Source organism: Bubalus bubalis, chromosome 12, assembly GCF_019923935.1.
Source record: "Bubalus bubalis isolate 160015118507 breed Murrah chromosome 12, NDDB_SH_1, whole genome shotgun sequence".
Classification (NCBI taxonomy): Eukaryota; Metazoa; Chordata; class Mammalia; order Artiodactyla; family Bovidae; genus Bubalus; species Bubalus bubalis.
The window spans coordinates 6,913,124-6,927,148 of NC_059168.1; the positions used below are offsets into that span (position 1 = coordinate 6,913,124).

General features: G+C 44.8%; 1 protein-coding gene across 5 annotated transcripts in view; it reads left to right on the top strand.

Annotated features, from left to right (window-relative positions):
- Positions 1-1,943: 1,943 nt before the first annotated feature.
- The window catches only part of IL1RL2 (interleukin 1 receptor like 2), a 28,320-nt gene continuing 16,238 nt past the window's right edge, over positions 1,944-14,025 (top strand). The window contains exons 1-5 of one of the 5 annotated variants that reach the window (XM_025260767.3): positions 1,944-2,859; positions 3,603-3,671; positions 4,711-4,942; positions 8,754-8,949; positions 12,311-12,470. In XM_025260767.3, the coding sequence (XP_025116552.3) occupies positions 3,614-3,671; positions 4,711-4,942; positions 8,754-8,949; positions 12,311-12,470 (646 nt within the window). In that variant the 5' untranslated portion in view covers positions 1,944-2,859; positions 3,603-3,613. The other 4 variants (XM_025260763.3, XM_025260770.3, XM_025260764.3 and 1 more) reach the window with 4 other exon arrangements.

Consider the following 14,025-nt stretch of genomic DNA (forward strand, 5'->3'; position numbering starts at 1 on the left):
TCACAGAAAGCTCTGCTGGCATCTCCCTTTGCTACTGTGGCATCTGTCTCACTGGAATGGCAAAAGGACCACCAAAACTGGATTGGCCAGTTCTGAAAGGAGATTACATTTTATATATTTTTTCTAAGTCTCAGCACCCTCAGGGATCTGTCTGGGTATCTCCTGATGATCAGGGCAACGAGTCCCTGTGGATATCATTATTTGTTGTTGTTCAATTGCTAAGTTGTATCCGACTCTGCAACCCCATGGACTGAAGCACACCAGGCACTTCTCTCCTTCACTATCTCCTGGAGTTTGCTCAAATTCATGTCCATTGAGTCTACGATGCTATCAAAACATCTCGTCCTCATATCATCGTAGTTGGAAGTTTCAGACTGGAGCAGTCTACTTGCTTGTGGTATCTAGAATTCTGGAGGTGTTGCAGGGAAAAGCCAATTCTGACTCCACCTTGGAACTGTTTCTTTGACTTACTTTCCATTGCTTTTGTTACACATCAGATCAGATCAGATCAGTCGCTCAGTTGTGTCTGACTCTTTGCAACCCCATGAATCGCAGCACGCCAGGCCTCCCTGTCCATCACCAACTCCCGGAGTTCACTCAGACTCCTGTCCATCGAGTCAGTGATGCCATCCAGCCATCTCATCCTCTGTCGTCCCCTTCTCCTCCTGCCCCCAATCCCTCCCAGCATCAGAGTCTTTTCCAATGAGTCAACTCTTCACGTGAGGTGGCCAAAGTACTGGAGTTTCAGCTTTAGCATCATTCCTTCCAAAGAAATCCCAGGGCTGATCTCCTTCAGAATGGACTGGTTGGATATCCTTGCAGTCCAAGGGACTCTCAAGAGTCTTCTCTAACACCACAGTTCAAAAGCATCAATTCTTCGGTGCTCAGCCTTCTTCACAGTCCAACTCTCACATCCATACATGACCACAGGAAAAACCATAGCCTTGACTAGACGAATCTTTGTTGGCAAAGTAATGTCTCTGCTTTTGAATATGCTATCTAGGTTGGTCATAACTTTCCTTCCAAGGAGCAAGCGTCTTTTAATTTCATGGCTGCAGTCACCATCTGTAGTGATTTTGGAGCCCAGAAAAATAAAGTCTGACACTGTTTCCACTGTTTCCCCATCTATTTCCCATGAAGTGATGGGACCGGATGCCATGATCTTCATTTTCTGAATGGTGAGCTTTAAGCCAACTTTTTCACTCTCCATTTTCACTTTCATCAGGAGGCTTTTGAGTTCCTCTTCACTTTCTGCCATAAGGGTGGTGTCATCTGCATATCTGAGGTTATTGATATTTCTCCCAGCAATCTTGATTCCAGCTTGTGTTTCTTCCAGTCCAGCGTTTCTCATGATGTACTCTGCATATAAGTTAAATAAGCAGGGTGACAATATACAGCCTTGATGTACTCCTTTTCCTATTTGGAACCAGTCTGTTGTTCCATGTTCAGTTCTAACTGTTGCTTCCTGACCTGCATACAAATTTCTCAAGAGGCAGATCAGGTGGTCTGGTATTCCCATCTCTTTCAGAATTTTCCACAGTTTATTGTGATCCACACAGTCAAAGGCTTTGGCATAGTCAATAAAGCAGAAATAGATGTTTTTTTGGAACTCTCTTGCTTTTTCAATGGCCCAGCAGATGTTGGCAATTTGGTCTCTGGTTCCTATGGCTTTTCTAAAACCAGCTTGAACATCTGGAAGTTCACGGTTCACATATTGCTGAAGCCTGGCTTGGAGAATTTTGAGCATTACTTTACTAGCGTGTGAGATGAGTGCAATTGTGCAGTAGTTTGAGCATTCTTTGGCATTGCCTTTCTTTGGGATTGGAATGAAAACTGACCTTTTCCAGTCCTGTGGCCACTGCTGAGTTTTCCAAATTTGCTGGCATATTGAGTGCAGCACTTTCATAGCATCATCTTTCAGGACTTGAAATAGCTCAACTGGAATTCCAGTTGTGTAAGATTAACGTCCTTTTTACTTTGTTTCCTGACCTCCCCTGCCCATTTCTGAGCCATAAAATAACCTGGCATCCAGACCCTGAACAAGATGATTATTTCAAGACATTAGTCTGCCATTTTCTCAGTCAGTCAGCTTTCCAAATAAAGTCGTATTCCTTGTCTCGACACCTTGTGTCTCAGATTCATTCACCTGTCCTGCACCTATCAAATCAGCTTGAACTAGGCAACAGTGGGATGTCTGCTTTACAGAAGTTAACCAACATGACTCAGGCAGATATTAATAAATGATATTCCTTAAAAGCCATCTGAGTTGGCTTCCACTTTGGGAGCATCCTATACAGGCCAATGCATGTCATAATTGCTCAAATGGAGCTCGGAAAGGAAGGAATAGTTCATTTGCTGGGATAATTTAGAATAGATTTCAGCAGACATTTTTGGGGATGGGGATTTTTCCCTGGTGTCTCAAATGGTGAAGAATCCACCTGTAATGCTGGAGACCTGGGTTTGGTCCCTGGGTCAGGAAGATCCCCTGGAAAAGAGAATGGCTACCCACTCCAGTGTTCTTGCCTGGAGAATCCCACGGACAGAGGAACCTGGTGGGCTACAGTCCATGGGGTCACAGAGAGTCAGACACGACTGAGCGACTAACACTACTGGGTATGGAGGACTTTTCAGCTGCCAGACAATCTGGCCAAAACCCTTCAAAGCCACTTCCTAGTGTGATGGCATTCTCCTCCTTAAGCTCCCACTGGGAAGGCAGGCCTGCCCTGCCCACGTGGTGAGGAACTAGGCTGGTATGGAAATGCCACCACAGAGCTCAATCCCGGGCTGTCAGTCTGCACTTTCTGTGTGATCCTGCGCGCCCATCCAGTTGGGCAGGCACACACCCAGTTGAGCTCGGCGGTGAGCAACTCGCGGGCGGGGCGCCAGGCACTGGAAAGGTGCTCAGGGAAGGAGGTGGTGAAAATGCTCTCGACTGGGGCCGGGGGCGGCGATCCGGACTCCCGGGAGGCCCCTGTCCGGCTGGGCGATCTTGGGGGAGACAACTCCGTCTCTGGACGAAGGTGTGGAGCACCCGTCCACTGCCCGTGCGTCTTCCTACCTTTGTTCCTGCCGGCCTTTGCCAAGTAGGCCTAAGCTGGCTTCTCCGGAGTGAGTGGGTGTTTGGAGTTTCCGTGTAGACTGCGGGGCCCAGAAGGATCCCGAGGTCAAGTGCCCGCAGGGGAGCCTTCCCGCGACGCGCGGCTGAGGACCTGGGCGCCACCACGGGGGGCAGGGGCCGAGTGCTCGGTGACAGAGGGGATGTCGCTGAGCCCCCAAGGGAGGACTGGGCAGCCTGGAAGAAGGGATCCGCCCCGAGGCCCCCACGGCGCCTCCCGGGGCATGGAGGCTGCCACTGATGCCGGATTCTGGAGATGGGCGCTCAGAGCGAGGACAGGGCCGGGGAGGGAGCAGTCTTGGGGGACACGTCAGGGTATACGGGGTGGGGGAGCCAAAGTTGGAGGGCTCCGGGTGCCGAAGGGAAGGTGGGTGGCCCGGTTGGGATCTCTGAGATTCAGAGGTCTCACTACCCAGGCCCTGTGCCAGAGGAGCGCGCGCCGTGCCCGCTGCGCCCCTTACCATGCCATCCTCTTTCTTTCTCGCAGCTAATAGGGGAATGCTGTCCTTGCTCCTCTGCGTCGTGTCCATTGCTCTTCCGCGCTTTATCAGAGCAGGTACGTCCGGTTAGTTCGGGTCTCAGCGGCTGCCCTCCCTCCCGACCTCCCCGCCGCTCTGTGCGAGCCCCGTCTCGAACCCTGGAGCATCGCGCGTGCGGTGACTCTTGCCCCAGTGGTCCAGGCAGAATCCCGCGGGATGGGGAAACTGCAGGTTTCAGCTCCCAGTGTCTGATGCCCTGCGCGGAATGTCACCTTTGAGCTTTGAAGTGACTTGAAGCGGGGAGGAGTTGGGCAAAGTTGCAAGTCAGGACTCGAGTTAAAACGCACAAAGAGATTATGATGCCTCTGTTTTATATGTCAAAGGGATGTTTTAGACCAAGGTAAAAAGCAAAGAAACTAGCAATGGAACAGATTACTTCTAAGAAAAACTAAGCAAGGTGTTAGAAACGAACTTTAATGTGAGGGAATTGTTTAACAATCCTCTGTGGGACAAAATACTTACAGATTTTATTTGGGACAGATTGAATTAACTGGAAGGCAGTGCTGAAGAAAAACAGGTCAAATGGGGCTCAGAATAGGAATGTTTTCTCTGAAAGAGGAGGATGAAGGAATTAGGGTCTTAGAATAGAAGAAAGTGTGAAGAAAGTGAAAGTTGCTGTTGTGTCCTACTCTTTGAGACCCCATGAACTATACAGTCCATGGACTTCTCCAGGCCAGAATACTGGAGTGGGTAGCCTTTCCCTTCTCCAGGGGATCCTCCCAACCCAGGGATTGAACCCAGGTCTCCCACATTGCAGGCGGATTCTTTACCAGCTGAGCCACAAGGGAAGAGTAGGGAAAGAGAAAATCATTCCAAATGGGAAAGATGATTTGGGGATGAGGGGAGGATTGGACTCAGTAAATTCCCTCTTAGGGACAGATGCAAAGAGTTTGGGTTATACTTCCACATCAGCAGACTGTTTTTAGGAAACTCTCATGCTGAGAAAATTTGTAAATAAAATTTCAAATCAGCAAGAAAATTGAGGTGTTTGTTCAAACAAATAATAACCAACAACAGCACTCTCAGTAGTGATTATTTTTTCCCTTTCCTCCCTAGATACTTGCGAGGACTTGACTCTGCAAGAGATGGCATCAGTAGACCAGCCTACAGCTTTTAATTGCATCTACTCTCTGCGAACATCAGGGAAAGTAGATGCAACGTGGTATAAATATCCTAGCAAAATCCCAATATCCAAAAACACACAGTCTAGAATTCACCAGGACCAAAATTGGATTTTGTTTCTCCCCGTGAAAGGAGAGGACTCTGGGATCTACCAATGTCATACAAAGTAAGTTCCTCATTCAAAATAGAACTCTCTCTTACTCATATATATGTGTGTATATATGCAGTTGTTGTGTAGTTGCTAAGTTGTGTACGACTCTTTTGCAACTCCATGAGCTGTAGCCCACAAGACTCCTCTGTCCATGGGATTTCCTAGGCAAGAATACTGTACTGGGTAGCCATCTACTTCTCCAGGAGATCTTCCTGCTCCAGGGATTGAACCCAAGTGTCCTGCCTTGGCAGACAGATTCCTTACCACTGAGCCATCGGGGAAACCCTGTGTATATATGTGTCTATACATATGGGTATAATTCTTTTAGAAAAATTCTTGATAAACTCTTGATCAATGTAGAAAACTCAATGAGAAGAGTATAGTTTTTGTGATTGTTATGAGATGGTTTCAGTGAATAGGCTTTTAAACAGAAGAAATTTGTAAATCAGCTATTGAAACAGGAAATGCATCTTTTCTCATTGAAATGCTGCCCAAGGTCAGCCCAGCTTACAAAGCGTATTTATCCCAATATTATTGCTGCCTTCTTTCTTGAAATAAAAGTTTTTTTGTAAGGAATCTGTTGTAGGAATTTAACAGTATCCAAGCATCAGGTGTGTTCCAGACCTCACACTAAGGCTCATGCTAGGAAGTAACATGAGTGAGTGATACAGGTCTGGTGGGAGGTAATTGAGTCTGGCGGGGACTGCGGTGAACAGGAAAACATATGCCTCACCAAAATCAGCAGTCTATTCAGTTCAGTGGTGGTACAGGCAGTAAAGCATCCACTTGCAATGCAGGAGACCTGGATCCCTGCATTGGGAAGATCCCTTGAAGAAGGGAATGGCAACCCATTCCATTATTCTTGCCTGGAGGATCCCATGGACAGAGGAGCCTGGCAGGCTATAGTCCTTGGGGTCGCAAAGAGTCAGACACAACTGAACGACTAACACACACACTCATTCATTTCAAAGACAGCTTCCAAATTGTCAAGGTAACCTGGAAATTAGAATGTGGTTACCTTTCCAATAAGCTTTGTGTGTGTCCTAATTAAAACACTTCTGCAGACCTAATTTTGGCTGAGGGTCCCATTTTGTTATCCTCCTTTGCCAATGGGCCAGAGAAGGCAATGGCACCCCACTCTAGTACTCTTGCCTGGAAAATCCCATGGACGGAGGAGCCTGGTAGGCTGCAGTCCATGGGGTCACTGAGGGTCAGACACGACTAAGCGATTTCACTTTCACTTTTCACTTTCATGCATTGGAGAAGGAAATGGCAACCCACTCCAGTGTTCTTGCCTGGAGAATCCCAGGGATGGGGGAGCTTGGTGGACTGCCGTCTATGGGGTCACACAGAGTCAGACACGACTGAAGTGATTTAGCAGCAGCAGCAGCAGCCAACAGGCATGACCTGCATTTATTATTTAACCTCCACAAGCCTGGCTTTCTTATCTGTAAAGTGGAAATCAGGCCGGTCAGATAGGATTGATGTAAAAATTACCCCAGATCCCATTTAAAGTACCCCAGAAATGCAGTTGCATGTTTCCTCTTTCACAGTCCCTAGGGTCTCTAGGTCCTTTTCTGTGTTTCCAGATGACCACATGCCTCTCTGATTCCTGCCAGATTCCTCATTTCCGTGTGATTGACTCAGGGTACGCTGTTACTCAGTGACACGCGTGCAAGCGCCGGGAGTCCCGTCCCACAATTTCACTCTCTGCAGACCAGCCGCCCATGTCTTACGGGGTCTGATTTCCCATTTCCTCTAGGTTATTAATTAACTGGAGTTGGAGATCTGATGTCACATGAATCTGTCTGGCTGTCCATCCGGATTTATTCATTTTCTACTCTAACTGGGGCTTTATTTTTCTTTATTTTTGTTGGAGGATAATTGATTCACGGTGTTGTGTTAGTTTCAGGTGTAGAGCAAAGTGATTTAGTTATATACATATGAAAAGTGAAAGTTTTATTTGCTCAGTCGTGTCTGACTCTTTGCGACCCCATGGACTGTAACCCATCAGGTTCCTCTGGCAAGAATACTGGAGTGAGTTGCCATTCCCTTTTCCAGGGGATCTTCCTGACCCAGGGATCAAATCCTGGTCTCCTGCATTACAGGCAGATTCTTTACCTTCTGAGACATCAGGGACCCTGATGTATTTCTCTCATTTCAATATGTATTTTCTCTCAACAAGAATATTCTCTTACATCATCACCAGATAGTTATCACATTCAGGAAATTTAATCAACACAATACTTTTATCTACTCCCTGATTCATATAGTAGTTTTATCTATCTTCTACAGGATGACTTTTATAAATGTTTTTCTTCCTTTTCCTGTAGAGGATCCAATTCGGGATCATTGCATTGCATTTAGCTGTATTTTTTGTTTTTGTTTTTGTTTTTGTTTTAAATTGGAGGATAATTGGTTTACAGTGTTGTGTTGGTGGGCTTCCTTGCTGGCTCAGTGGGTAAAGAATCCACCCACAATGCAGGAGACGACACAGGCAGATATGGATTCGATCCCTGGGAAGGGGAACTTCCCAAGAGGAGAGCATGGCAACCTGCTCCAGTATTTTTGCCTGTAGAGTCCCATGGACAGAGAAGCCTGGCGGGCTACAGTCTGTGGGGTCACGAAGAATCAGACATGACTGAAGCAATTGAGCACACACACACACTGTGTTGGCTTCTGCTGTACAACAGTGTGAATCAGCTGTAAGTATACGTGTGTCCCCTCCTGGAGAGCCTCACTCCCACAACCCCACATCCCACCCCTCTTGATCATCACAGAGCCCCGAGCTGAACTCCTGGTGCTATAGAGCTGCTTTGTGCTAGCTGTGTATTTCACACATGGTAGTGTGAATATGTCAGTGTTACTCTTTCAACTCGTCCCACCCTCTCCTTCCCCGCTATGTCCAGAAGTGAAGTCAGAAAAAGAAAAATGAATATTGTATATTAATGCATATGGAATCTAGCGGAGAAGGCAATGGCACCCCACTCCAGTACTCTTGCCTGGAAAATCCCATGGATGGAGGAGCCTGGTGGGCTGCAGTCCATGGGGTCATGAAGAGTTGGACACGACTGAGTGACTTCACTTTCACTTTTCACTTTCATGCATTGGAGAAGGAAATGACAACCCACTCCAGTGTTCTTGCCTGGAGAATCCCAGGGACGGGGGAGCCTGGTGGGCTGCCGTCTATGGGGTCGCACAGAGTCAGACACGACTGAAGCGACTTAGCAGCAGCAGCAGCATGGAATCTAGAAAAATGGTACTGATGAATCTATTTGTGGCATAGAGACTCAGATGAATAGAATGGACTTGTTTATTTTTAATCTCTTTTAATTGGGAACAGATCTTCAGCTTGTTGTGTGTGTGTGTGTGTGTGAGAGAGAGAGAGAGAGAGAGAGAGAGAGAGTGTGTGACGTTGACATTCTTAAGGAGTATAGGCAATTATTTTATATTCTATCTCTTAATTTGGGTTTGCCAGGTATTTCTTCCTCAGTCGGTTCAGGCTGAGCCTCCTTGGCTGGAACGCTATGGAAGTGGTTTGCATTCTTTTCAGACAGCACACTCAGAGGTGCCTCTTGTTCACATGCTTGTTCTTGGGGATGTTCATTTTGATTATTTGGATAAGATGTCCTCCCATGTTTCCACAATCCAAATACTTTTTTTTCCTTCTATAATGAATGACTTGTGAGATGTATGTTGTCTTGTTGAGGTAAAGGGTTGGGCACAGTTCCTGGAAGAGGATCAGGAAATTTTTGGAGATGGACGGAATCATTTGGTTCTGTGACTGTTTGAGTTCCTGAAGTTACAATCTGTTGTTTTCTTACAGTGGTACGGACATCTGTCCCAGAATGCAAGTCAACCTCACTGTGTTTGAACAATATTGGTGTGGTGCTTCCGGAAACAGTCAACTGAACGTGTCTTATGAATACAAGCAGATCCTGCAGGTTGGAAGAGATGACATCCTTATATGTCACCTCAACTTCCCGAACAATTTTTATTTAGATTCAGTAAAGTGGTATAAGGTAAAAAAAAAAAAAATTCTAATGATGTTTTCCTTCCTGCTTTTTAAAACCTCGGGTTTTTTTTGTTGTTTTTTTAAATTTACCTTTTTTTTAAATAACTTTATTTGTTGGCTGTACTGGGTCTTTGCCGCCGTGTGGGCTTTTCTCTGGTTGTGGCTACAGGGGATACACTCTCAGTGTGGTCCTCAAGCTTCTCATTGCGGTGGCTTCTCTTGTTGAAGAGCATGGACTCTGGGGTGTGTGGGCTCAGTAGTTGGGGTGCTCTGGCTTAGTTGCTCTGTGGCATGCGGGGTCTTCCCAGACCAGGGATCGAACCCATGTCTCCTGCATTGGCAGGCGGATTCTTTACCACTGAGCCACCAGGGAAGCCCTGTGTTGTACTGTACTTAGTCGCTAAGTCGTGTCTGACTCTTGTTGATCCCATAGACTGTAGCCACCAGGCTCCTCTGTCCATGGGGATTCTCCAAGAAAGAATACCAGAGTGGATTGCTGTGCCGTCCTCCAGGTCTTCCCAACCCAGGGATCGAACCCAGGTCTTCCCACCACAGAAACCCTTCGTTGTACCTTCTAAAGCAAAATTGCTAAAAAGAGAGATTTGTGACCTAATTGCAATTGATAATTTAACCCTGCAAATTACTTATTTTTAATTTATAGTTATTAGAGCTTTGTAATTGCTTATTTGTATCCACCCCTGCCCCAGTTATTCTTGCTTTTCAGACTATGTTTCATTATTATTTTTCATTAAGATTAATTAAGTAGTTTCACTGAATGGATAGTGGTTTCTTTGCATGCACAGTCCACGCACAGGATTCAAGAATCACAAAGTATCAGAAGGCATGCCCTGGAAAGTCTCCTTCTCAGTTCTGATCCATATTTCCTGGGCCCATTGGCTGCTATCATTAGTTCGTTGCAGGCTTTGCATCATCCTTGTGTAATTCCATACAAGCATACTGGTAGCAGCCATCCTGGGAGGCTCAGCATGCTGGCTTAAATCCTTTTGGAGAAGGTCGCCATGTGTCCTAGTCCTTCCTTTTTTATGGAAATGGGGCATCATATGCTCACCCTTCTACACGTTGTGTTTTTACCTTCAGACTTTCTCCTTTCTTGACCGTATCAGCAGATAATAATGTATAAGGCATAATCCTGGGCAAGCAGGCGCACCATCTAGCATAGCATTTAACATTTGAGCTAGTTTTTCCCTGGCTCTGCCTGTTAGCCCTTTGCCAGTACAGCCATCTGGGTCAGAAGTTCTCTTTGTGGGAATGTTTCCATCTACTGACTCCATTTATTTAATGGTCATAGGATTATACAAATTTCTTGCTTATCTTGAATGGGTTTTGGTAAGATTTTGTTTTCTAGGAAGTTGTTCTTTTCATTAAATGTTACAGATGCTCTGGCCTGAAATTACAAAACAATTTCAATGCTCTGCTTTTAATGTCTCCTTCTATAGTAAGGTTTACCTTTACTCCCTACTACAATGTGTTTCTCTGTATCTCTGTCTGTCTCACACACACACACACTCTCTTATTCAGTCTCCTAAGAGATTTGTCAGTTCTGTTACTCCTTTCAAAGAACCAATCTTCGCCTTTGTTGATCGTCTCTGTTATATATTTCACATTCATTGAGTTTGTTTCTATTTTCTTCTCTTACAGGAATGTGGCAATGAATGTCCTTTTCCCTGCCTTTTATTTTATTTTTTCTTTTCCACTATGGTTTCTTACAAAATATTGACTATAGTTCCCAATGTTGTATAGTAGGTCTTTGTTGTTTGTTTTATATATGGTAGTTTATATCTGCTAGTCCCAAACTCCTAATTTATTCTGCCATCCCTTTCTTTGACAATCATATATCTTGAGTCTGTTTTTGTAAATAAGTAGTTGTATCATGTTTTATTTTATCATATGATATTTGTCTTTCTCTGTCTGACTTACTTCATTCAGTATGATAATCTCTATGATTATTTGATATGATATTTGTCTTTCTCTGTCTGACTTACTTCATTCAGTATGATAATCTCTAGGTCCATCCATGTTGCTTCAGATGGCATTATTTCATTCTTTTTATATGACTGAGTAATATTGAAATATAGATAGATAGTTGCAGATATATACCTCAGATCTCCTTTATCCATTCATTTGTTGATACCCGCTTTATCAGTCAAGTCCTCACTTGGTGAATCAATCAGAAGGACTTGAGTATGGTGCCATGTTGATCTTTAGACTATTTGAGAAATTGAGTTAGGAAGTGGGGATCATCAAGACAGTGTGTGAGGTAGAACGGATGGAATGAGGGGGCATTCCTTACTCACCTGGGCTTGCAGCCTTACTTGGTGCCATTGGATGGTGGTGCATTGGGGGACTTGGGCTCTTGTGGGTGGAGGACATTCTTGCTTGATCACATCCTCCTACCAAACTCCTTTATGGAGCAGGTGTAATCCTTCCCATGAAGTCTTACTTCCTGCCTACGCAGGCTTCTCTTCTCTCAACTCATATTTATAACACTCACTCTAGCCTATAGAATACTCTTTGTCAAATTTTCTGGGGATATATGTTTCATATATATGCTATGCTATGCTATGCTATGCTAAGTCACTTCAGTCGTGTCTGACTCTGTGTGACCCCATAGACGGCAGCCACCAGGCTCCCCCGTCCCTGGGATTCTCCAGGCAAGAACACTGGAGTGGGTTGCCATTTCCTTCTCCAATGCATGAAAGTGAAAAGTGAAAGCGAAGTCGCTCAGTCGTGTCCGACTCTTAGCGACCCCATGGACTGCAGCCTACCAGCCTCCTCCATCCATGGGATTTTCCAGGCAAAAGTACTGGAGTGGGGTGCCATTGCCTTCTCCGTTTATATATATATATGCACACATATATATATACTGGTGTGCTCAGTCGTGGCTGACTCTTTGCGACCTCATGAACTGTAACACCAGGCTCCTCTGCCCATGGAATTTTTCAGGCAAGAATACTGGAGTGGGTTGCCATTCCCTTCTCCAGGAGATAATATATATGTATTTTATAAAATATATATCTTATATAAATATATGCTTCTCTGGTGGCTCAGACAGTAAAATGTCTGTCTGCCTGCAAGGCAGGAGACCCAGGCTCGATCCCTGGGTCAGGAAGATCCCTTGGAGAAGGAATCTGGTAGGCTGTACAGTCCATGGGGTCGCAAAGAGTCAAACACGACTGAGCTGCTTCACTATATAAATATATATGTCTTCAATTAGCTTATAAATTACCTAGGTCTAGAGAGCACATATTTCTTGTCTCCCCATGGTTCATGGACTGGTGCCAATTAGGAATGTAACTGATACCCTAAGATATTCTTTCAATTGAAAAAAAGTGTTGTTTTTTTTTAAGGACTGTATAGAGATAGAAGGAGAACGGTTTATTTCTCGGGGAAAAAAGCTTTTAGTGAAGAATGTCTCGGTGGAGGACAGAGGGAACTATGAATGTGAAGCCAGCCTCACACACGCGAATAAACAGTACACTGTTTTCAATAGCATCTCTGTGACTGTCAGTAAGTATGCACTTATCTTCACCTTGACTGCTCTTGGGTTTGCTCGAGATCAGTGGTTTTGGGCAGAAGAGTTTCCCCATCCTGATTTTCCTGAGGATTAACAGGCTCTCAAATATGTCTTTATTAGGATCAGAAGTTAGGAATAGTGGGGTGAAAGGGCATGAGCAGTTTAATTTTCTCATCTGAAAAAATAGAAGACTCAAAACTCCTGGTTTATGCATGAAAATTTTAAATGAGATTGTGTCTATAGAGAAGCTCATGGGTGCCTGAAAAAGTATAGGTATTCCATAAAGGTGGGAGTTGAACCGTAAAGAGGGTAGAGCACCAAAGATTTGATGCTTTCGAGCTGTGGTGCTGGAGAAGACTCTTGAGAATCTCTTGGACAACAAGAAGATCAAACCAATCAGTCCTTAAGGAAATTAACCCTAAATATTCACTGGAAGAACTGATGTTGAAGCTGAAACTCCTATAGTTTGGCCACCTGATGTGAAGAACCAACTCATTAGAAAAGACCCTGTTGCTGGGAAAGATTGAAGGCAAGAGGAGAAGAGGGCGGCAGAGGATCAGATGGTTGGATGGCATCACCAACTCAATGAACATGAGTTTGAGCAAACTCAGAGAGATAGTGACAGACAGGGAAGCCTGGTATGCTGCAGTCCACGGGATCTCAAAGAGTGGGACATGACAGCAACTCAACAACAGCAACAATACGTCTCCCCAGAACAAGGCAGCATCATTGTCTTGTTGAGCACTGAATTCCCAACACGTACTCCAGAGCCTGACTTAGACTACACACAAATCTATCAATGAACTGAATGATTGACTACTCTTATGCTTTAGTATTACACTGGGAGTTCTTTATAAGGTGAAGTTTCCAAGGCAAAATGAAGAATACCTTAAAGAATCATTGAGTCCAATCATCTATATGTCACATCTTTGCAATAAACGTTTACTTGTAATCTGTTATGTGCCAAAACTTGTTAAAATGTGATGATAAGAAAAATTTTAAAATTCTTTCCTCTACTGAGGAGCTATCAGCCCAGTTGTAGTGGAGCTAGAGATATACATGGATTGTCTAAACATTATGTGGCAAAGAGAGAGTTATAGACAGGGTCTGGGGGAGCAGGAAAAAATCAAAAGTAGATGCATGGGTGGCAAATAAATAAATGGTCTTGGAAGGCTTCCAAGAGGAAGTATCTTCTCAACTGAAGTTTGAAGGATGAGCAGGATTTACAGAAGTAAAGAAGAGGGAGGAAAGGCAGAGATAAGAGCCTCAGACAATGCGTAGAAATGTGTACCGTCATAGTTCATGTTGGCTTTAAGAGTAATCTTGCTAGGGCATATAGAAGTGTGAGCTAAGCAGTGATGGGAGTTGAGGTCGTGGAGTTAGAGGGGCAAGGTCAAGGGGGCCGATTATACACTGGCTTTACCAAGTTGCCACTGAGGAGTCCTTGAATGCATGCAAGTGCGGAGCCCCAAGGCTGCACTCGCAATGGAAGAGATCAGTTCTGAGATGGTTCGAGAGGGAGTTGAAGAGGGTCTTGAGATCTAGGGA